At 37.8% G+C, this 24,693-nt stretch overlaps 1 protein-coding gene across 2 annotated transcripts; it reads right to left on the reverse strand.

Moving 5' to 3' along the window:
- Window positions 1–1,850: 1,850 nt before the first annotated feature.
- On the reverse strand, window positions 1,851–22,680 carry hipk1a (homeodomain interacting protein kinase 1a). Of its 2 annotated transcripts, XM_079849648.1 has the most exons (17): window positions 22,410–22,680; window positions 20,247–20,983; window positions 18,482–18,855; window positions 17,513–17,636; window positions 16,420–16,539; window positions 16,238–16,324; window positions 15,815–15,996; window positions 15,550–15,700; window positions 13,167–13,371; window positions 12,904–13,022; window positions 11,290–11,433; window positions 9,031–9,188; window positions 7,560–7,691; window positions 7,261–7,419; window positions 6,299–6,459; window positions 5,859–5,968; window positions 1,851–4,576 (listed from the first exon to the last, which is right to left on the reverse strand). In XM_079849648.1, exons 2-17 carry the CDS (start codon window positions 20,979–20,981, stop codon window positions 4,187–4,189), a joined length of 3,351 nt encoding a protein of 1,116 aa, XP_079705774.1. In that variant the 5' UTR covers window positions 20,982–20,983; window positions 22,410–22,680; the 3' UTR covers window positions 1,851–4,186. The 2 variants fall into 2 exon arrangements, with proteins under 2 accessions (XP_079705774.1, XP_079705775.1); XM_079849649.1 differs by lacking the exon at window positions 11,290–11,433.
- Between the last annotated feature and the right edge of the window lie 2,013 nt (window positions 22,681–24,693).

Raw genomic sequence — 24,693 nt, forward strand, 5'->3', positions numbered from 1 at the left:
TATTCAGCTAGGTTGGTCAATCATAACTCAGAAACCAGAAAGACAACAGGTGCAATTTATATGATATTATACAGAATATTTTCATGGATCATCGCTCAACAATGAGCTGTTTTGCAGTTTCAACCCTCTCAGGTAAAAGCACTTGTGAAGCCAACAAACAAATCTCATACTGTGTCTTGACCTTGATCCGATGCATCTTTGCTTTAGCGCTTCATAGATTATCACTCCAGGCTCCAAGCATGAGGTCTCCTGGGCGCCACTATCATTGGGCGGCCCTTGCAGAGGTCACAACGCTGCAGGGAGGGCATCTGTCACATACGTTCACCTGGCAGATGTGTGTCAACGCCAGAAACCCACTGCGAGTCCTCTCACAATGTCACACCACTGAAACATCCAAAGACAGCAGCACCAGTGTCTACAGAGTTTAACTGAGATTAGATGTGTAGTCATTGCGTTCAACCATATGCTTATATTTACTTAGGATTTAAAGATCTTGGCAAGCTAATTGCTTAATATTTGGCTTTACTTGGAGCAAATTAGTATTTACAAATGCACATGGTCCCTGGAACCATTCAGGAGCTACATTCAGGAAAAAGGCATTAGATCTTGCAATTCTGACTTTTTTCCCCCCACTTTTTTTGAGTTCACATTTCACAGTTATGAAAACAAAATTAATTGCAGGATGTAAACTCGCAATTGTGAGAAGAATAGTCATAATTCTGAGATAAAAAGTCGCAATTTCCTTTTGTATTTTTTATTGGAAACAAGCTTCCAAAGGTCTCATTAGTTAACATTAGTTTAACAAATTAGCATTAACCAACAATGAGCAATACATTTGTAAGTTTTTATCTTCGTTAATGTTAGTTAATAAAAATACAATTGTTCAATGTTCGGTCATGTCAGCTGAGGTCCATTAAATAATATTATCAGATACAACTTTTGATTTTAATAATGTATTAGTAAATGCAGAAATTAACATCAACTAAAATTAATACATTTTTTAGAATTTTTTCATTGTTAATTCATATTCGCTAATGTAGTTAACTAATGTTAACAAATGAAACCTTGTAAAGTGTTACTAATTTGAGTTCAAACTGGAAAGGTATATTTTATTATACTAGCAGCCTCATATAAAATATTTATTACAAATATTAGGGCTGCCACAGTCATGAAAATATTTGTTTTATATGGTGTTTTACAGGCCTGGAAAAGTCATGGAAGTTTATATAGCAAATACATACAGTAAATATATTGTATTTATGCTTGGCTAAATATTGGCCTTAAATAGACTAAAACGTTTTATTCAGCAAATAGTTGGTTGTTGATAAATTGGTCAAACTGATTCATAAATTGGTCTAAATGACTAAATTCAAGGAATTTTAATGATTTAAAAAATGTATCCAAAAACTACAAATACTGACACACATATATACACACATATACATACATATACACACATACATGTATATATATATATATATATATATATATATATATATATATATATATATACACACACACACACATCCATTAGGCATATATATATATATATATATATATATATATATATATATATATATGTGTGTGTGTGTGTGTGTGTGTACACGCTATTTTATTCACACCAAGTCCCATCCTGTCTGCAAAAGCATCATTTCCTAAAGTGCCAGAGGGACAGAAAGCCAAACTGCCTCTAAAAATGGCAGTGACAATGGATCATCACCAGAATAAATTCCCCTTAGAGATTATAAAAATAAACCCACAGCTAAGAGTGTAGTAAGCAGCTCGAGCGGTTCATTCATCACTCTCATACACTGGCTACTGTACCTCAGATTCATCAGGCCCACACTGTATTCTGGATCAGAGTTTATTGTGATTTCATCTACTTCACACGGTGATTAAACAGTACAAACAGCCATCATTGCACCAAAGCCAAGAACCCCGGCAACATTCACGAGACGAGCTCAGTACAACACATCAAGTGCTCTAAGATCAACTGAGATGAACAGCTAACATGTTACCCATCGCTCTGAGCGCTATCTAAATAGTGTTATCTGTGAGAGGTCTCGCTCTTCTTTCACTGTGCACCAAGGGCGAGTTCCCACACGACAACACTCCATCCAAACGTCATCTTTTAGACATTACAGAACAAATAACAAGTAACTGTCGTCACAATTCACACTGACAAATTCAGTCTTAGGTTATGGATAAAACACTTAAAATACAAATCAGAAATAAGTGCTAGTAGAATAAGAGGATACTTTCAAATCAACAAAAATATTATGCAAAGTTGAACAGAATTACAAGGATTTAAAAGAAAGAGCATCATTATTAGGTTAAATATAAACAGATATAAAGTTCCATTAATAATCCACACATATTCAATAAATAAATTAAGCACACAGTTACATTGATGTAGTGTGTAACTAAAAGCTCTCTGCGGTCATGTCACAAACTTGATATGGCAATAAATCTCCCTTATTAAAAACATTATATGAAAGCAGAAAAAATAGGGTAATTTCAAGACATGAGTGATCTACAGCTGTTTAATGGCAATCATAAACTATATTTCAGATATATAAAATTTCTGTGTATCACTTTCTCCAGGTATTTTGGCCCGTTCAGGTTCAGGTTCACATTCAGGTTCCCATCACCAATAAAAAGCAGCGATGACATCCTGTGTCTTGTTGCAACTTAAAAATATGTTGCAAACAAAAACATCCCAAATATAATATTTGGGTCTGCCAACAGAATGCTTTAGTATTGTCAGACTGACATCACTTATCATGTATCATCTCAACACATTATAATTGGGCAGACGTCAATGAAACCTTATAAATATCTTTCTAGAGGAGAGATTGCTTCTGCTGACACACGCCCCAAAGACAGCTTAAACACTTCAGAAACATAATTCTCTGATTGACAGGTTAAACTAAATTTACATTATTTTGACAAATGTTGCCTATTTTTAAACATCATTAACATTTTTCAGACTTAACAGGTTTATATGGAATAAATGGAATACAGCGTTTTAAAAAAATAGTATGCAAAACAGAATTTTCATGGTATTAAGAATTAGGTGGGAAAAGTGATATTTTCATAACATAACATAAAATTCTTATATTAATCTTATCAATAAGAATTATAACTTTTTTTTGTTGCATTTTTAATGCAATTTTGTATAAAAATGTCTTATTGTTTTGCCAGTCCAATTAAATAAGTCAAGAGAGAGATGTTAAAAATGTGTAAGTCGCTTTGGATAAAATCTAGTAGGTCATTTCCTTTGCATACTGTACACATCAGTAGTACGCTAGCATGTTATTCCAAACACAGCCATGTTTCAAAGTTTAGAGGAGATTTTGGCCCCGTTTACACCTGGTATTAAGAAGCGTTTTCATCTATCCGATCACAAGTGGATGGCGCTAAATACAGGTGTAAATGGGGTCCAAACCGGTTTCATCCTGTCCACTTTTGACCACTTCCAGAAGTAGTCAAAAAAACACATTCGACCGGATTATGCTTTCGTAGAGTAAACACTCATTTGGTCGAATGTGTTCGAACAGCCACAAAAGACACCAACTATCTGTATACTGACCGAATGCGTGAACATTATGTGAAGCGCGCTAGCCAGACGGGGTTTAACTTTGTCGGCTGGAGACCCAAGTTTGGTTTGAAGACTAAAAACGTACCAAGCACAATGTTCTCTCACCATTCCTGATTTCTAACACACACTCACAGCGTTCAGCTGGTCTTGTGGCTGTCAGCTGATGCTCTCCGTATATTTTTCTGTCGTCTCTGGGGCGCGTTCATATGTAAATTGCTGAGCCACACATTACCTGCCCATAGACCCTCCTCTCGAAGACATCAGGACAGAAGTGGTTGAAAGTGGACAAAAGAGAAGGATCAAAACACCAGGTGTAAACGGGAATGTGTCTCCCTCGTCTACTTGTGATCCGATCGACCAAAACACATCTTAATACCAGGTGTAAACAGGGCCTTTGTTGCATTTTTTAAGAAATGGCTGAAATAAGACCAATGTTTTCTGTTTATGGCATAGTTTTGAAACGCAAGAAGTGCTCCTTTGAAATGCTGTATAGAAAAACACTAAAATGAATAAAATAATCAATAAAAACACCATCCTGACATTTCCCCCCAGCACATATCAAAGCTCACGTCGAGATGGTCCTCCTCACAGGTACGGGTACTGGTGGAGTTTCCTCTGGCTGAGGGGAAACGCTGCAGGCCGCTGGTACGGAGCTGAAGCCTGACACATGACGCCCATGGCACTGTTCTTCTGCAGGAGGCTCAGAGAGGCCGAGTACGGCCCGGCGGTGCGTGTGTGTCGGCCGGAGGAAGAGGAGCAGGAGGAACCGGCTGAATTGTGCAGCTGATCCACCGCCTGCGACACGGAGGCCAGGGCCGCAGATGCCGGGTATGCGTACAGGCTGGAGGCGGAGCCGAAGAGTGACGCCTCATGAAGCCTGTAGGAGTGGGAGGGGCCTGTAGGAGGGTAGGTGGGTTGGCGTCTCAGGGATCCGCCCCCTGCACGATCGTGGGATGACATCATTGATTGCTGCGCCTGTTGAATGAATTATAATGTACAAATCACTTGATGACCGAGTTGGAAAAAACAACCCAATGATAGATATTAAAAATAAACCCTGCTTTGTCACAATCACCCTTGGGTTGGCACCAAGCGGCAACCTCCCCGTCTCTCTCTTGAAACCAACACGGAAGTGAGTTAAATTGCAATTCGTTGACTGGCCGCTTGAGGCTGGTGTCAAAAGTGAGTCAAATCTGTATCTCCCCCATGTTAAAATGCCAAATTTTACAGCAGAAAAAAACGTGTTTACAGCCTGGTGTCTGTATGTGGCTTTGGTCTATACAGCTAATTTTGCCCTTCATGACGACTGTGAGGGGGGGTGAATTTTTTTATAACTCATCCGTCTACATTATATTAAGCCTTAAAGTTCTGCATAATTAAGGGTGTCCACTTTTGAGTGACAGGTGGATTCCCGCTGCTGTGGTCATTAGTCATCATTAGCCGTTTGTCTGCTGTTTGTTAGCCGTCACATTACCTCAGCTCATTGTCTGACTGTCAAAATAAATAAATTCGGGATTGAATTCGCGCTACCAAGATGGCGACGGTCGGCCACGCCCGCTTTAGGCTTCAAAAACGGTCTTCAGAAACCTACGGGTGACGTCACGGACACTACGTCCATATTTTTTTACAGTCTATGGTTGGCACACAATTGCCTTTCTTGTGTTGTTGTGTTTCCTATTGAATTTTGGTTTGTCAACTTTTAGGAGTATACTCTCATTTACAATACCATTCAAAAGTTTGGGGTCAGTACGATATTTTTTACGTTTTTGAAATAAGTCTCTTCTGCTCAAGACTGCATTTCAGAATACAGTAAAAAAAAAAAAAAAAAAAAAAAAAAAAGAGTAATATTGTGAAAATATCGAATTTTCAGCTTCAGTGTCACATGATCCCTCAGAAATCATTCTAATATGCTGATTTGATGCACAAGAAACATTTATTATTATCAAAGTTATTATCAACATTGAAAACTGTTGTGCTGCTTAATATTTTTGTGGAAACCATGATCATTTTTTTCAGGATTCTTTAATGAACAGAATGTTTATTTCAAATTTGAATCTTTTGTAACATTACAAAATGTCTTTTAATGTCACTGTCCCTCCTGAATAAAAGTACTGATTCCTTACTGACCCCAAACTTTTGACTGGTAGTGGATAAAGTAAAAAGCTAAAGCTAACAGATATCGACTAAGAGCCACAACACGTCCATTCTGATGTCACGTGGTCTTCAATAAGCATGCAGTGCACCTGTACAGATGTACCTGGCTCAGGTTGAGAGGCTGAGATCTGTTTGATGCTGCTCTCTGATGCCGGTCGCTGGACTGTGAGGCCGTTCCTTTCTTTAATTTTCCAGAACTATTAGCATTGTTCTCTGGAAGCAAAGAAAATAACATTTAAGGATCAAATCTGCACAGCTATGATGTCACAAGCATGACAACATTATCATATGACCGGCATATCCATGTCTATTCAATATTCAACAGCTTGTTCTTATTCACGTGCACATTTCACATTGACTTATAGGAAAGGTACAGTAGAACAAAAGCCTGTTTAAATCTAAAAATGGAGATTTAAAACTGATTATGAATGTTTTTGGTGTAAGACGCAATTACTATCATGAATGGACAGAAGGGAAAAGGCCCCTTTTATGAATCAAAACCCAATATTCAGATGACTAGAAGTCTGAATGACTCTGACGAACCTCCTGACGCTCCGTCCCACAGCTGTGTCTTCACTGAGGGTGTGACCATGGCTAGAGACTTGGGAAGGCGTTTGGGACTGAGAGGGGTGCTGGTGGAGGAGTCAGAGTCCTGGGAGTCATGGACAGTCACACAGCTGATGACGTTTGTACGCTGGTTCACACTACAGCAGCCACACAAGAGAAGAGAGAATTTTTTTTGAAAGAATTCTTTCATGATCTCCAAGGCTGCATTTATTCATTAAAAAGGTGTTATTGTGAATTATTATTACTATTTTAAATAACTTATACAAATAAATGCTCTATTTGTTTATATTTAACATTGTATTTATTAATGTAAGAACAATCTTCAGTGTCACATGATCCTTCAGAAATCATCCTAATATGGTGATTTGGAAAAATATTTTTCATTATTGTGAATGTTGAAAACGTTGTGCTGCTTAATATTTTTGTGGAAACGGTGACACACACTTTTTTTGTAGGATTTTTTGATGAATGTTAAATTTGAAAGAACAGCATTTATTTGAAATACAAATCTTTTGTAACATTATAAATGCATTTACTGTCACTTTTGATCAATTTAATGCGTCCTTACTGACCAAAATCTTACTGACCCCAAACCTTTAAATGCTAAAAAGGCTTTTCCACGGTCGGGACAAAGTCAAACCATTCGCTTACGTTAGTAATATTGTTTTAATCAGCATTAAGAGATTCTGAAGGGATGAGTGATTTTTATTTTTTGTATCTGTGTTGTAAATTATTCTACATTTTTGATACAGAAATTTCTATTTTTTCTACATTAAGATTACCATACCTTTCTTTGCAAATTTAGAAATAAGGTGTGTGTGAACTGTAGGTATTACTAGTCTACAAAGAAAAAAAAATACATAAGACCCATATAACATAGCATAATGTATATAAAACTACAATACAGAGTTTTAGTTGGGATGTAAAAGTGATCCCACCTTTCAGGAGGAAACTTCCTGTCGTCATCGTCCTCAGTGTCGCTGTGGATGGTGATGATGCTGACAGCAGGGCTGGGGGTGTCGGAGATGACGATGGGCTGGGACGCATCACCACAGTTGTGCGCTCCCAAAGAGGCCGGCTGCTGGGAGGACGTGGGTCTGCGAGGTAAATAAGAAATAAAATGACTTGAAATTACCAGATTTTTTTAATATGTTTGCATAATAAACTACCCCCCCCCCCCCCATCTATTTAACATTATTCAGAGATGGCTGCACATATTGAGACTCAAGAGCGTTACCTGGCTCTGCTCTCAGCACGTCGACCCTTTGACCTCTTCCCTCCGCTCTGCTGTGTACGACTGCTGGCTGCTCCTGCGTGGGAGGGCTGAGCGCTCACGTTACGCCCCTCACACTGACCTCCATGTCGACCCCTGACAGAGTGTATTAAATGCATGCTGTTTTGATAATGGTTATAATTGGTTATTAGCTATTTGCAATTCATCGAATTCAGTTTTCACTCCAGAGGCATGTTGTTCTACATTACAATCAGCAGCAACAAAAATCACACTGTCATTCTGCAATGAGTTCTATTGCGTAACAAGAAATACATTTGGAAACACAGGTGACAGCTTGGTGTAATATTTCAGTTCATTACTTTTAAGCTGTTTTCACACCTAGTACTTTTGCTAAATGCTTTTTTTGTCACCAGCCTGAGCACCACCGGAAGCGCTGTCACTGTAATCAGGCAATAATGCACACGTGAATCAAACAAAAAATGCCAAGAACATGCCCAGGTCATATTTCACCTCAAATTTATTTTTCAATTCTTACCATAAAGTTTGTTATATATACAGTATATATACACAAAGTTTTATGTTAGATTAGATTAATCGTGATAAGCACTAAGTTCGTTATAAACATTAATGGTATTACAATTTTTTTATTTAAATAATATAAATGTATAAATTGTATAAATTATGTACAAGTATAATAATGTAAAAAAAACCTTGTATTATAGATCTTCATTTTTATATTTACAGTAATGAGAATGAGTTTTTTTGCATTTTGAAAATGAGAATTAGTTGGGGAAAGGTACTTACCTGTAAATCAAATAATGTAAAAAAAAAAAAAAAAACTTCATAACATTAACAACAACAGCAATTAAGTAATACATTTTTTTTCTTGTTATATATATTCTTGATACATATTTGTAAAATTTATTAAATAAATCATATTATTATTAATTTTCTTTTGATTTTGAGGTGAAATCAGTGTTATTTTAGTATCATTGAGATAGTTATAATACATTTTTAGAATGAGATTTTATGTTTATATTTTCCGTTTTCATGTTAATTTCAGAAAGTTTTAGTAACTTTGCTGTGTTTTTTTTATTTTTACATGTTTTTTTTTTATATGTCTATATAGTTATTAATATTTATTTCAGTTTTTTTAGTACATCAAGTTAAAACTAAATGAGAAAATGGGAAATGTTGAAATAGTATTGAATTTAGTTTTAGTTATAATAACAGTACTGCGATAAATCGATTTGACCGCACTAAATAATAACCCCAGGGGAATTGTGACAGACATGTTTTGACAGGCTTTGTGAGAAACACCTGTAAAGCAAACCCCAGATGCATTCAGACTCGAGTGCAACACCATAGCAAGTCTTTCATGCAAATCAAACTTGATGGTTGATTGAATCCAGGCTTGCAACAAAACCTGAAATGTAAAACTGCGAGTGTAAACTGCTGTGGGGGCAGCTCTGACCTCCAGCTACTGTTCTGTTGGGTGGTGTTGTCTGAGAACAGAGAGCCCACGGGGGAATCGGACAGCACAGGCTGGCTGGGATTGTGCATGGCCATGCCTGACATCTGCTGCCATGAAGAGGGAATGAGGATCTGCTGTGTGCCTGCAGGCCAGCCCTGCTAAACACATACACACACACACACACACACAAAGACATTAACAAAAGCACTGTCACAAACCCAAAAACAACTTTTTTAGTAACTCTATTCATTTGGAGCAACAAGGCCTGTTCACACTCCCAAAAACACTGCCGTCAAAAGCTTTAATGCAAACTGTGATTCAATAAACTAAATTGACAACAGAGGTGAACTTTTAGCAATAATAGCAATTGGCTTTTGTAATAGAATGGTGATTGGTGGGTATAGTATAAATATGCATTACATATTTCCTATTTCGTCAACAGTTGCTTTTCATATCACTCCTTTTTGCAGTGAATATGCAAACAGGGCTTAAGACATTGATGCACTTTGATTGACAGATGAATACTGAGCACCGTGGCGTCGCTCAGTTTGTCTTTGTTCGATCTCTTCCTGTCATACGTGAAAAATGTATCTTGTCCTGCAAGCTCTTAAAATCATGCAGAACTTCATTAAAACAAAATAACACAGTAATAAAGTCAATTTCAATTATGTAGCTTGAATAATCGTGAATCCTTCACGGGAGTCAAAAAAAATCATGATTTGAACAGATCAGCCTTTTATAAAGAGAAGAATAAATGCAAGATACGAAAGAAAACTATGACAGTTGAGCGGGGAATTAACTCAAGTGATCACCAAAGCAAAACAAGTGACGAGTTACGGTTGCCAGTCCATTTATCTGCATAGAGAGGAAGTGACTGGTTAGCAGTGGAAGAAAAAGGAGAATGAGACAATGGGGAGACATTTGTTGCCACAGGAGTGGGTCTGTGGAAAGAGAAATCACTTGGATTGCACAGAGTCAAGCAGCCATGCTTCACTGGATAGAGCCCTGGGGCCCAGAAGAGATGCAGCTCCAGTCCAAAAGAAAAACCGCCTTGTTAAATCATGATTGATAGGTGAAGAAAGAAGAGAACTAAACTAAAACAGCCACTTTCCACCCAAAACCCCAAAAAACTCCTTTAGAAATTAGGGCAAATCAAATCAATTCTTTTAATATTTTCCTTTCATAACTCCCTTCACAACATCACAGAGCAATAGCAATGTGCAGTGAATTTACATTAGCTACCTATGACACTTTAGGTCACAATCATAGTCTGTGCATCTACGCAAATGCACATGTGAATGATTCTATATACCGTATACATGTTGATTTATTTTTAATAAATGATATTTCAAAATAACATTTTTTAAAACGTTAAATATAAAACTATTATTATTATTGAATTCAAATATAACTGTGACCCTGGTACATTACAATACATTGTTTGGGTCAATATTATCGATTTTTCTTTTATGCCAAAAATCATTATGGTATTAACTAAAGATCATGATTCATGAAGATATTTTGTAAATTTCCTACCATAAATATATAAAACATTTATATTTGTGAGTGAATGCAGCACAATCGCAAACATAAATGGACAACTTTAAAGGCGATTTTCATAATGTTTAGATTTTTTTGCACCCTCAGATTCCAGATTTTCAAATAGTTGTATCTCGGCAAAATATTGTCCTATCCTAGCAAACCATACATCAATGGAAAGCTTATTTAATCAATTTATAAAATTTACCCATGTGACCCAGGTTTTGTGGTCCAGGTTCACAATTTATTAAAAAAAAAATTACTTGCAAATATGCATCTACAAGAGCAACTAGTCAGTACTGATACTGAATTAAATTTAGACATCACTGAAAAGTAATGATAACTTGCAATTGAGTGAGAGATTCAGGAACCTCTTTGTTTGAGTCATTCAGTGAAGATTTCATTCAGCTGATTCAAACTGGTTACTGTTCTTTTTGATTGATTCATTCAAAGAACCAGTTCATAAGAGTCATATGTTGTAAATTACACAACACTGATTGGTGGTCACATAGTACAGTTGTTTTTGTGTGCAGCCCATGAGCACACATCTCAATCAAAAAACATGTTTTCTTGCAATTATTGTTTGGTACGCTATCTTATTTCATTCAATTCAGAAGTTTGGCCTAAAAATGCAACATGCAGCAAGGCAAAGATTGTAAGAGAAAAAATTGTGAGAAAGAAGAGGAACTAGGCGTGTCTCGTGGCAGGGCGCAGGTTTACCAGCATGGTGGCACTCTGCTCCAGACGCCGAGAGCCCAAGGCCAGCGGCGTCATTCCCGCCACTGGAAGGCGCAGGGAGGCCAGCGCCAGCGGGGTGCTGCTGCTGCTCTGGGTGGGGTAGGGATAGAGGGATGTGTGGAGGAACTGAGGATGGAGGAAAGGGTAGCACGGTTACAACACGCCGGCTGAGCGGACCGAGAAAGTAACTCGCCCAAAGACTTTCCACAAAATGAAGAAAATATTGACAACAAGTACAAAACAGATCTTTTGATAGTAAAGGCAGCAAATCACTAGTCGACAACCTACCGACTGTTTATACGGAAATCTCACCCTTTCCATTCAGAGATCTTTCAAACTCACTGAAAATACACTACCGTTCAAATGTTTGGGGTCAGTAGGACAGAGCTCCTCAAATCCAGCCCTGGAGAGCCACTGCCCTTTAGAGTTCAGCTAGTCAAAGACACCTGAGCAAGCCAATCAAGGTCTTCAGAGTTACTGGAAAATTACAGGTAGGCGAGTTTGATCAGAGCTGAAGCTAAACTCAGCAGGACCGTGGCCCACCAGGGCTGGATTTGAGGAACCCTGCAGTAGGATTTTGTTCAAGAAATTGATACTTATATTGAGCAAGGACATATTAAATTGATCAAAAATGACAGTTAAGACATTTATAATGTTACAAAAGATTTCATACAAATGATGCTTTTTTTGGCCTGATTTTTCATCAAAAAATCCTGAAAAAATGTATGATGGTTTCCACAAAAATATTAAGCAACTGATTTTAATATTGATGATAATAAGAAACGTTTCTTAAGCAGAAAATCTGCATATGAACAGAAACTATATCTACAACAGATCAGATAATAGAACATTTCAGGGATGCACCGATATGAAAATTTTGACCGATACCAATAATATGAATTCTTTATATTTGAAAGTCGATAACTGTTACACTGGCCGATAAATCTAAATCCAAATTTTCATAGAATTTTGGGGAGCCTGATTACAAAAACAAAGGTCTCACCATTAAAGGGGTCATATGATGCGATTTCTTGTTTTCCTTTTTCTATAGTGTGTTATGTAGCTGTTAAGATCTGCATATTTACAAAGCTCAGTGTCAAACCCATAGAGACATTCTTTGTAAAAGTTAAGGCTCAGCCACGCCTACCTAAAACGATTCATTCAAACACGCCTACACAAATCTACATCAGTATGTGGGGGCAGAGTTTCATAACACCGCCCAAATGTATACGCAAAGAAAGGCGGCGTAACTCTTATTCTAGGCGCCGGCGCCGCCACGTCGTGGAGACGCTGTGTTTTCCGTTGCGAAAGAAAAAACTACTTTGTTTGGCCTTCCAAAATACACACAGTTCATGGGACACACGGTTTTAAAAATCGCTGTCCCTTTTGTTTTTAGTCTTCACTGTTATTCTTATTGCAAATTAAAGAGGAATAAAGTGATTTAAGAAAAACCAAACACTCAATCATAAATGCCTATGTGCTAAAAGTGAGGGAATTACAAGAACAGAGAAACAAGGATCATATGAAACCATGAAAGAAGAGAAAGACCTCCAGATAACACACTGTTTGCTCATGGACACACAAGCAGATGCTTACCTGTGTGAGCATGCTGGGCTGAATGTGTAGGGGCTGGGTGGATTGGTTCTGGGGCACTATGGGTACTGAGTTGTCCATTCTCACTGGATATCCAGTGTGTTTATTGGAGGTCTGCAGCCCTGGTGAATTAAACATGAGTGATTCAGTTTAAATGCATTTGGAAGCAGCATGAGTCTAAAGGAAAGGAGGATAGGATGTAGGGAGAAGTGGGTTTGGACAAAGCTGTAGCAGGATTGGGTAAACGGGGTAGGGTACAGGCTCACCCTGGATGGTAGGAGGGCACACAATGAGGGTTTGCTGGAAGGGCTCTGTCTGGGCACACAGCTGAGTAGGGCGAGCCTGCAACGGCACACTCTGCTGAGCCAAGCCTGGTATATTTATAGTGGCCTGCTGGTACAGACCAGGCTGGTAGTTCAGTAAAGGAACGTTGCTGCTAAGAGACAGGGACTGGCCCCCCGTGGAGGCCATCTGGCAGTTACGGGAAGAGAGGGAGATTCTTAACACCACTGACTAAGCACAGAAATAGCACTGAAGACTTTAATATAGCATGCATACTACGCTTTAAAGCTACAGTTCACATAAAATGACTGTTGTGACATTATTTACTGACACTCATGATGATCCAAACCTCTTTACGCAGACGATTCATAGTGACCACGACTGACTCCAAAACTCCAAAAATGACCAAATCAACCACATATAAGGTAGTTCATATGACTTGTGCACTATATATTTCAGTGTTGTCATTGTTAAAGGGTTAGTTCACCCAAAAATCTGTCAGTAATTATTCACCCTCATGTTGTTCCAACCCCGTAAGACTTCTGTTCATCTTCGGAACACTATTTAAGAAATTTCTGTTGAAATCTGAGAGCTGGCTCACTCCTTCATAAGCTTCTAGGCAATTTCATTCTGCCGGTTCAGAAAAGTTAGAAAAAACAGTGGCTCAACCTTAAATTTATCAAGCGACGAGAATACTTTTTGTGCGCAAAAAAACACACAAAAATAACGACTTTATTCAATTATTCATTTTCTTCTGTGTGGGCCTCTGAGTGAGTTCACAAGAGCGCCACGACGCATGCGCGAGAACTGAGAAGATGAGGCTCATGATCATTTGATGGGAAAGTGTGAAAGGTAAGCCATTCATTTTGCAGCATTGGTAAGGCACTTTTACGTTTTTTCGTTGGTTTCTCACGATTCGGACATCCAGGAAATGCACACTTTAGAACCAGTTTGAACACTACATCGAGAACCATCTGCGTCATCTTCTCAGTTCTTGCGCATGTGTCGTGTCACTCTCGTGAACTCACTCAGAGGCCCACACGGAAGAAAATTAATAGTTGAATAAAGTCATTATTTAGTTTTTTTTTCGCACAAAAAGTATTCTCGTCGCTTGATAAACATAAGGTTGAGCCACTGTAGTCACTTGGACTATTTTAACGATGTCTTTACTAACTTTTCTGGGCCGGCAGATGCAATTACCTAGCAGCCTTAGAAGGAGTGAGACAGCTCTCAGATTTCATCAAAAATATCTTAATTTGTGTTCCGAAGATGAACGAAAGTCTTACAGGTTTGGAACAACATGAGGGTTACTTTACCCATTAATTACAGAGTATTTACAGAGTATTACTACAGAGTATTACATGTAAATACTGAGTAATTACTGACAGAATTTTCATTTTTGGGTGAACTAACCCTTTAACTAAAACTTAAACTCTTAAATATATGTATATATATATATATATATATATATATATATATATATATATATATATATATATATATATATATATACAGTACATATATATATAATATAATATAAATATTACATGAATAACCTGAACTTAAACTTAAATAAGAATGAGAAATGTTGCCTTGGCAACTAACTGAAATAAATAAATTGAAATACAAAAAATACTACACCTAAAATAAAAAAGAAAGAAAACTAAGATATATTAAAAAAGATAATATTAAAAAAATGACTAGAGCACAGAACAGAAAACTAAAATGAAAACTACTAAAATATTACAAATAAAAGCTCATTCAAATATTAATAAATACTGTAATAGTATATAAATAATACTAAAATCACACTGCTATATCTCAAGTCTTCTGAAGTAATACGATAACTTTGTGTGAGGAACAGAGCAAAGTTCTATTCAAATTCACCAGTAATCTTGCCCTCCTTTGACCTGCTAACTCGAGAAATGAATAACTGAGTCACTGAGTTGAGCTTGAGAGCCAGATCAGTCTGATTTGTGAAGGACGCTTTTGTTAAATTCAATATTCGCTTCAGTCGGTTCTAAGATTCTCAACTCACTGATTTGGTTGCAGTGGTTCAGAAATGATCAGCAGTCATACAATTTCAGAAGACTTGCGTGAGTCATTCGAGCCGATTTTGTGGAAGTTTTTTGACATTTTAGGAGATTTAACAGACATGGCCAATATGAACTGAAGTTGTATGGAAAAGAGCTCCAAAAAATGATGACAGAACTGTCATTTTTAGGTGAACTATGGCTTTAACGCACACATGCATTACCAGTGATACTCAGTTGCATAATTATATTCTTATATTATTCAACATACTGAATCCAAATGCATTGCAAACAAATGAAATTTGATGTAATGCATCTGTGCATTAGCACACACCTGACTGTGCTGATTGAGTTGACTGCTGAAGGTGACCGTGAGGTTGGCGGCCGCGCTGGGGGTGTTGTGGCTGGCGAACAGGTTCTTGTTATTGTCGAATGCTGTACACCTGCGCTTGCAGATCTCCATGTTTTGGAAGCAGGACTTCACACTGCACAACAAGAGAGGGCGACACTGAGGTTAGTGTCCTCAGAGGAGTACAGACAGATATGTGGCTATTCTATATACATTATATGTAGATAATCAACTCATCAGCAGGGCTTACTGAGAGCTGTGTGGGAAGTGAAGTAGGTGAGCCATAGTCACAAACGGATGGTTGAGGGTCTTCGTGGGCGTGATCCTCTTGTCTGCGTCTAGTGTTAGCATTTTCTTTAGCAGGTCAATGAACTCCCTCCGATCAGCCTTCTCCGCTAAAATGTCCGTGCCTTCCAGGTTAGTCATGTTGACCTGGAGTGAAGGCACCATGTGTCATAAGGAAGTATTAACAAACTCTTTTATGATTGGAAAACCAAGTTGTGAAAGAAGTCTCACCAAGGATGCATTTATCTGATCTAAAATATAGCAAATACAGCAATATTGAGAAATATTACTACAATGTCGGAGTGTCGTCCACGAGGCTATCGGCTCCGACCTGAGAGTACACATTTGTATCTGATTATTCCACACATTACTGTAGACACAGCACTACCTGCATCATGTCATCAAGGCAGTTAAAAATGTATTTCCGAGCCTCTTTGGACTTTATCCCAAACTCTGCCTCGTGCTCTGCGGGAGTCTAAAAACAGAAACAAACGGAAAGTGTTTAATCATCTATTGACCGCTGATGTCTTAGCAAATAAAATACAGAGCAGTGCTTTAAGGGGGACATGCCTTGAGTCTCCAGAGAGGATAGCTGGAGTCTGGGCCCCTGTGGAAGAAACGGCTGGTTTTAGTGCCGGCGCTCAGGAGATACTCAGCTGGCAAACCTTGAGTCTGGGAAATGTACCGAATCTGTAGAAAAAACAACCAGGCATATATATTACATGTAGATTATACACCCATTCCTCACAGATGGACACACTGTAAACAGTTTGTTGTAGCTAAGGAGTGTATGCAGAGACAGATAACTAGTCCATAGTTGTTATTTCTGCTATGACAACTCTCTGAGTGTTTGGCATGGGAATGGATGTGACAATACAAATGCTGTACAAAATAGCATACATTATCTATAGCAGATCTATACAGGTGGAGCTGGGGAAGGAGGAGGGTTTCTGAAAGCGCATTGAACTGCTACAGCAAATGCTGACCAGTACTTGAAGGTTGAGCAATGATCTCATTGGCTACTGATACAGAAGGAACCAATCAGCTGTGTCCTATAGAGATATCAGCCTGCGCCATCTAGAGTTTCAAGACAGAACTTTGTCTATATATGATTATTTACTAGTAATAAACTGAGGCTACACTCAATTCCGATTTATTGCTCAGATCCGGGGTTTTTTGTATAGGCTAGCTGTTCATTTTGTTGTTTTAAATGTGGCCAATATCAGATTCCAGTTCCCATGAGTGCAGAATTGTGACGAATGTTGCTCTAGAGTGATGTAAAACTCGCACGAATTCTGATATGACTGTTCAGACTGAGGTTGCATTGCAAAACGGATTTAGGACCACAACAGAATTGAAAAGATCAGATTCCATGTGGTTTGTGCTGTTCACACTCTCATGACAAAAACAGATCTGAGTCACAAATGAGCAAAAAATCGGATTTGGGCCACATTTACCTGCAGTCTGAACGTAGCCTAATATATCTGCCAGTATTGACCGTTGCGAGATTACTGCCATTGGCTAGACTCTTCAGTAGAAGTGTTAGAGCCCCCTTGTATCACTTCCTAAATCTACTGATAGCTTTCTCAATTCAATTTTGCACAAAGCGAATTGATTTTGCTCAGAACTGATTAAATCGAAGCAACAAAACCTTATTACTGACCTGATCATATTCTGAAGCTCCCGGATACAAAGGCCAGCCCAGAAACAGTTCAGCAATGACACAACCCAGTGACCACATGTCAATGGCCTCACAGAATGGAAGGCCCAGAATGATCTCAGGAGCTCTGCACCGCAACAGACAAATTAATAATAAATTATAATAAACTAATGAATAAATTAGTTTAATTTCATTGGGAGATTGGGGGGAAGATTGGGAGAATGACGGGTAAAACGACACATATGATGTAGTAAATGTAACAGATTCTTTAGGGATGAAGGATAGTAAGTGATAGACAGATTATAATACACATCTTTGATATTGACAGAATATTGCTATTTAGCCATTTTATGATTATCTTCCAATGCCTCCAATTATCCTCCAAATTTGTGTCATTTCCACAAAGAGATAAAACACCCCCCCCCCCCCCCAAATATTTTAAGTGAATATTTTAGTGAATTTCAAATTAATATATTACATGAATTTTAGTTATGTTATCTATAAATTCTATTATATATCATATATCAGAATTAATGCCATCAGGAAACATTCACATCAGCAGACCATTATAAATGATTGGGAACAATAGAGGTCTAGAGGTCAATATTGGAAGTCATCAATATGAGAAATTAACAGCTATTTATGCATAATAAATTATGATATCTTAAAATTATTTATAATGACTGGCTTTGGATGCTTGTAAAACTGTACAAAACCCGAAAAAGAGTTTCCGCCAAATAGATTTTTTTTTTTTTTTTTTTTTTTTTAAACAGATAACAGTATTTATAGCATTAGCCATTGTATGAATTTTTGTCTGTAACATTAAAATAATTATGTTTTATTGGTCATAATTAACATGTAGTGCACACAACCTGGACTTGGAGTTGCTTTAGACGGCGTCTTCTAAATGCACAAATGTAAATGTACTTCAACTTCAACTGTCAGTTCCTTTTGACATCAAGTCTCCCTTACCGGTAGTATCTAGACTGCAGGTAGGTTGAGCACACGGCCTTCGAGACGTGGCTGGCTGAACCGAAGTCGATGACTTTGACTCTGTAGGGCTGTCTGATGGGGTCGACAAGCATGATGTTCTCAGGCTTCAGATCAGCGTGGATGAGACCCAAACTCTTCAGCTTCATCAGAGCCGTGGCAACCTGCTGCAGGACCGGCCGGATGCACTTGAGGAGCAGCGGGCTGAACTTGCTGTGCTTGAGGAAGTCATAGAGGTTCTGCTCCAGCATCTCAAACACCAGACACGTGTGGTTCTTGTGCTGGAAGCACTCGTAAGAGCGCACAAAGTTGAACTCATCTGCATTCTCTGTGCTAAGACGGCTGAGGATGCTCACCTTTAAAAAGACAGGATTGAGTTCAAATTAAACTTTATATTTGAAGGGGTCATCCGATGCAAAATTCACTTTTATATGGTGTTTGCACATACATGTATCTTTGCAGAGTGTGGATATAACCACCATACAATGAAACAAATCCATTCACTCCTTTTTTTTAATCCTCAAAAAGTCTAAACACTCTCAATAATCAAGCCGTTTGGATTTTCTCAGCAATATGATGTCATATTGCTCATGCTCCGCCCACGACCGCTGACGGACTGTCCCGTATTAGCATATTTACGCCCTCAGACATTTGTATACTGTCCACCAAGGCAGCACTTTACGTGTCTTGTGTCGACGACCCCCATGGAAGAGAGGGGTGGGGTGAGCAGTTGCTCATTATCATTTAAAGATCATTGTTGTTTTACACAACCATTGAGGAATTTTAACCAAAGTATGTTACAAACTTTACATGAAGACCCTTAAGAATCATACCAACTTGTGGAAAATGGGCATCCGATGACCCCTTTAAGCAAATTAACATCAAGCACATGATTGATGATTAATTGCTCACTTAGAAATAGATGGCGTAGACATTTGTTATTGCATCAGTCCAGTATTAATTATGAGAGATATGACAGGTTTTTGTAATGGAAGTCTGTTTCCTCCTCAGAGTAAAAATTATTTCTTGAATGTGCAACTTTTCATTTGGTAAATTATGTTAATTTATCTCACAATTGCAACTTAGTATCTCACAATTGCTACTATTTCTCGCAACTGCGCCTTTATATCTCACAATTGTATCTTTTTCTTGTAAAAGTGATTGTATATCTCACAACTGCTACTATTTCTCGTTACTGCGCCATTTATAGCTCACAATTTTTACTATTTCTTGATATTGTGGCTGTATATCTCACAATTTTGACCATTTCTTGATATTGTGGCTGTATATCTCACAATTTTGACCATTTCTTGATATTGTGGCTGTATATCTCACAATTTTGACCATTTCTCGTTACTGCGACTGTATATCTCACAATTTTTACTATTTCTTGACATTGTGACTGTATATCTCACAATTTTGACCATTTCTTGATATTGTGGCTGTATATCTCACAATTTTGAACATTTCTTGATATTGTGGCTGTATATCTCACAATTTTTACTATTTCTCATTACTGCGACTGTATATCTCACAATTTTGACCATTTCTTGATATTGTGGCTGTACATCTCACGGTTAGAACTATTTCTCCACTTTATATTGCAACTTTATATCTCTCTCAGTTGCGACAGTTTATTTATTTCTTGTTGAGACTTTTCATTTTACTCTGAGGAACAAAGGAACTTAATTTTACTCACTAATGTACAATAATTTGGGAAAAGTTTTGATTCCGGTGAGCTGCTCACCTCTATTTGACCCTGGCGGGCATATGACGGATGATTCTTGAGAATCTTAATGGCCACGATCTCATTCGTCCCACGCTTCCAGCATTTTGCGACCTGTCCGAATGTCCCCCGGCCGAGGAACTCCAGAACCTCGTAGCTGTTGGAGACGGAGCAGAGGATCTCGTGTTGCACCAGCTGGTAGTCGCCCTCACTGTGGGAGTTGCTGCTCTTGGTGGTGGACGTGGAATGAGCGATGGACTGAGCCGTGGCGTTGCCTCCACCCCCGGCCACACGGTTGGGGAGCACAGGAGCCGAGAGCTCCTCCAGAATCTGCACGCTGTCGCTGCTGTCCACCTCCTCGCTCTTCCGCTTCCGACTGCCCTGTTTCTGATAGCCCTCGCCTGTCACAGAGATGGAGCCCTCCTCTTTTCCACGCCGACTGGACGTGGACGATGATGAGGAGGAGGACGAAGGCTCCGGGACGCTGCCGGTGCTGTCCGCGGCACGCACCACTGTCTGTTCCCGCGAGCCTCCAGGAGGAGGAAACACCAGGTTGGAGGAGTTGTAATTGGGGTTGAATCCAGATGTAGAGGGGGAAGAGCCATTGGTCTGGGTCGGGCTGTGCTGGTAGTAGCTGCTCTCACCCGATTGGCTGCTCACGTTCCATACATGGTTTTCCACCTTCAGTTTTTTGGAGCGGGACAGGCCACTGGAGGACACGGAGGGAGAGGAAAACGCTTGCATTTGTGAGGACATGCCTAGAAATGTTAAGAGAAAAGAAAGGTTATTCCTTGCATAACCTAATTATTTTCAAAAACTTTTATATGATATTATAATTGTTTGAGAAACAAATATAAAGATGTTTTCTTAGGGTTACTTCATTTGATGTGAGTAAAACGACAATAAGGCTTATGCATGCTGGTTATCCTATGATAATGACATGATGGATTTCAAATATTAATATTTTAAAACAAAACTGATTCCCTGCTAAACAAATAATAATATTATACTAAACTTTTTTTTAATGAGATATTTTTTTTCAGTGACATTTAGAACTCCTAGATGTTTTTCACTTTATTTCTTCACAAAATATCAAAATGTTCAAAAAAAAATTTTTTTTAAATAAAATAAAATAATTGTCTGTATGGCAGCAATTTTAAAGTTTTTTACACAGTTTTTTTTAATATATAAAATATAAATGAAGAAATTTATGAAAAATATTAATTTTAATTTTTAACAAATTTGAATAAGTTTTCTTAAGGTGACTCCATTCGACTTGAACAAAACGTTAAGTTTAACAAAAGTTTAAGGATTTTACTGAAAACAAGTTAGTTATGTTACAATAAAGTTTTTAATATATTAATATTTTAAAACATAAGTGCTTCACTTAAGAAATAACAAATAATAATAATAATATGCCAAATGTCATTTGTCAACACGTTTAGTTTTTTCTTTTCAAGAATTTCACCTTTTTATTCACAATTTTCAGTTACATGATTCATACCACCTAAATTTTTCACTTTAAGAGATGCGTTCAAGTCATTGCCTGTATGACTGCAATTTTAAGGTATGTCTAACTATCCAGATAAAACAAGTACAAATCAAACATTCAAACCTAACTGCAAAGTATTTGCTTATGATTTACAGTTATTATTGTCATCACTTCAAAAAATTCCCTCCAATAAAAAAGCTTTGAAAACGTCCTGTATTTTAGAAAAAGTTTTATATAAATTGTAAAAAAATAATTAATTGTTTTCCTTTATTCTGTATCCCCACGTTCATGTTCACTGTTCTGTATTATTTATTTTGTACTGATTTATAATTACGCAATGAAATAAAAATACAAGTACAAATCAAACGTCCGTTGCCATAGCAACCGCTCTAGCTAGGTGATCCAGGGTGGTTGCTATAGAAACGGCTGTAGCCAGGGAGGGGTTGTCATGGTAATGGTTGCTACTGTTTGATAAAAAAAAATAAAAAAGAGGTGTGGCAGCGACAAATGTAGCACAAACAAACTATTCAACTTTCAATATGACAGTCAAACATGTCTTAACCTTACAGTTCCCAGCCAACAAATACCGTGACGGTGTCAAAGGGTTCGCTGGCTGCGTAAATACAACCTGACGTGCTGTATGCATTTATAAAACCTCACATTTACTGTCTTCGTGAATCTTTGCAGCTCACCTGTTGTGTGTTCAATTCCTCAGCTTGACACTTGTTCTTCATCTTTCCCATTAGGCCTCATTGTTTTTTCTTTTATTATCAATTTGTTCCTCCGTAAAAACATCGCTTTATTAGAGCCAACGAGCTTCCAGGTGTCTAATAACATTAGACAGAGTCCGACGCACCGTCAACACCATCGTTACACATTAATATTCCGCAAGGACAGCGAACAGAAATATGATTGAGACCTGGAGAGGAATGTAGGACATCAAATGGGCACCATTTCCGGGATGTGAGCGCGAGCGCTGATTGGCCGGACGCGGATCACGTGATGTGTAAATCAGTGGGCCAGACTTGTTTAGAGTCGCTGAGCTGCGGCACAGTTCTTCCTTTAATCTTTGTAACTCACCCGTAACAACAACAACAACAACAACAACAAAAAGCCCTTAAACTATGTAATATTTTGATGATAACCCCCTTGTGCAATGTTTTAAATATATATAAACGTATATAAGGTATATTATATATAACAATATATATTATATTATTATATTATATATAATTCTTTTTTTTTGAAAGAAATTAATACTTTTATTCAGCAAGAATGTGTTAAATTGATAAAAAAATAATAGTAAAAATGTATATTAATTAAAAAGATTTCTATTTAAATGCTGTTCTTTTAAACTTTTTATTCATCAGTGAATCCTGAAAAAAGTATCACAGGTTCCAAAACATATTCAGCAGCACAACTTTCCAACATTGATAATAACAGAGTATCAAATCATCATATTAGAATGATTTCTGAAGGATCATGTGACACTGAAGACTGGAGTAATGATGCTTAAAATTCAGCTTTGATCACAGGAATAATTATATTTAAAAATGTATTAAAATAGAAAACCATTATTATTTTAAATTGTAATAATATATCACATATATTCACACATACAGATGATGTATATATCATAATCATATGATGTATATATCATAGAGATGTGACGGTGATAATATTCTCCCACCGGTTAATCGACTTGTGACAACACCGGTATTACCGGTTTCATCGTGGGAGTGGGGGGTATAGAATGACGTAAATTTTTTTTTTTTTACATGGCGTCAATTCATCATTCGTATTGAGTTTGATTGACATGCGATCTGACCAATCAAATTCCACCATTTTTGTGCGACAAAGCAGTCAGAAGAGTTATTGATTAACTTCGGAGGATTTGAACTTGCTTTAACTGAGGCAATCTGTCACAACACATTAAAGAGCCAAAAAACGGTAGGCCTATTTTATTTTTGTTTGACTGACCAAATTTGAAAGTTGAGACTTTGTTTCATATTAAATATTACCTGCTTGGTCCTGTCTTTCAGCGCGTTGTCAGTGTCCTCTATTTTTCACTGCTTGAGATCATGTTGAGAACAATAACGCCCTATTTGAGGGTATAGGGCGCGATTTCGGATTCAACCACAGTGTTTGAATGGTGGGTTCGTTATTATTCTTGAAAAACGCAAACGCTTATATTAAACATAAAACGTTTATTAAAAAGAATACGAATATGTAAGGTTACGTTTCAGCACTTCGCGAATGGACAGCGACTCTTAAGTAGCAGGAACGCGTTCTCGCGCATTCATGTTAAGTGCATTTTTGGGAAACGCGTGTGGAATTGCGGCGTGTGACGAGCGTAACCTTGCACATAGAGAACGCTCTTAAGAGTTTAGATACATCGTTATCGGGAAACCCGGCCCTGGTCTCCGCACTAGCCTAACTGTAAACTATGAAAGCCGTGTGACCGGCCAACCGGTAAAAAATAAAAGAAAAAATACATTAAAGAAACTATTCCCTCTGATTTTATTTCATTAATAAATTTTGACTAATCGCAGCAGTCTCGCATTCGTTTAGAGCTCGTGTGAATTTAACGAACAACCTCGTTCCAACAGAAAACGCCACATGAATTTCACTGCGCTTTATGAAGAGTTTTTCTTTTGCGTGAAAAGTTCGCCGGAGATGTGTTAAAAGATTAATTCATGCACACAAGAGAGTGCATTCATGATTATTAGGCTACCGGTATACCAATCCTTGTTCAAGGCCGAAAAGAGAACTCGATACTGACGACGCGCGTCTTTTTCGTGTGTGTGTGTGTGTATGTATGTGTGCGTGTGTAATAGGCAGGACTTACAGCGCGGTCTCTTGTTTTGTCACGCTTGAATGGTTGAGCGTGATCATACAACGCAACTGGAGACAGAAAATATGGATACTGCGTAATTGCTTTAAAACATTTTTTTTTGCGGTGCTGCAAAGTGATGA

The sequence above is a fragment of the Squalius cephalus genome (assembly GCF_949319135.1).
Source record: "Squalius cephalus genome assembly, chromosome: 18".
In the NCBI taxonomy this organism is placed as follows: domain Eukaryota; kingdom Metazoa; phylum Chordata; class Actinopteri; order Cypriniformes; family Leuciscidae; genus Squalius; species Squalius cephalus.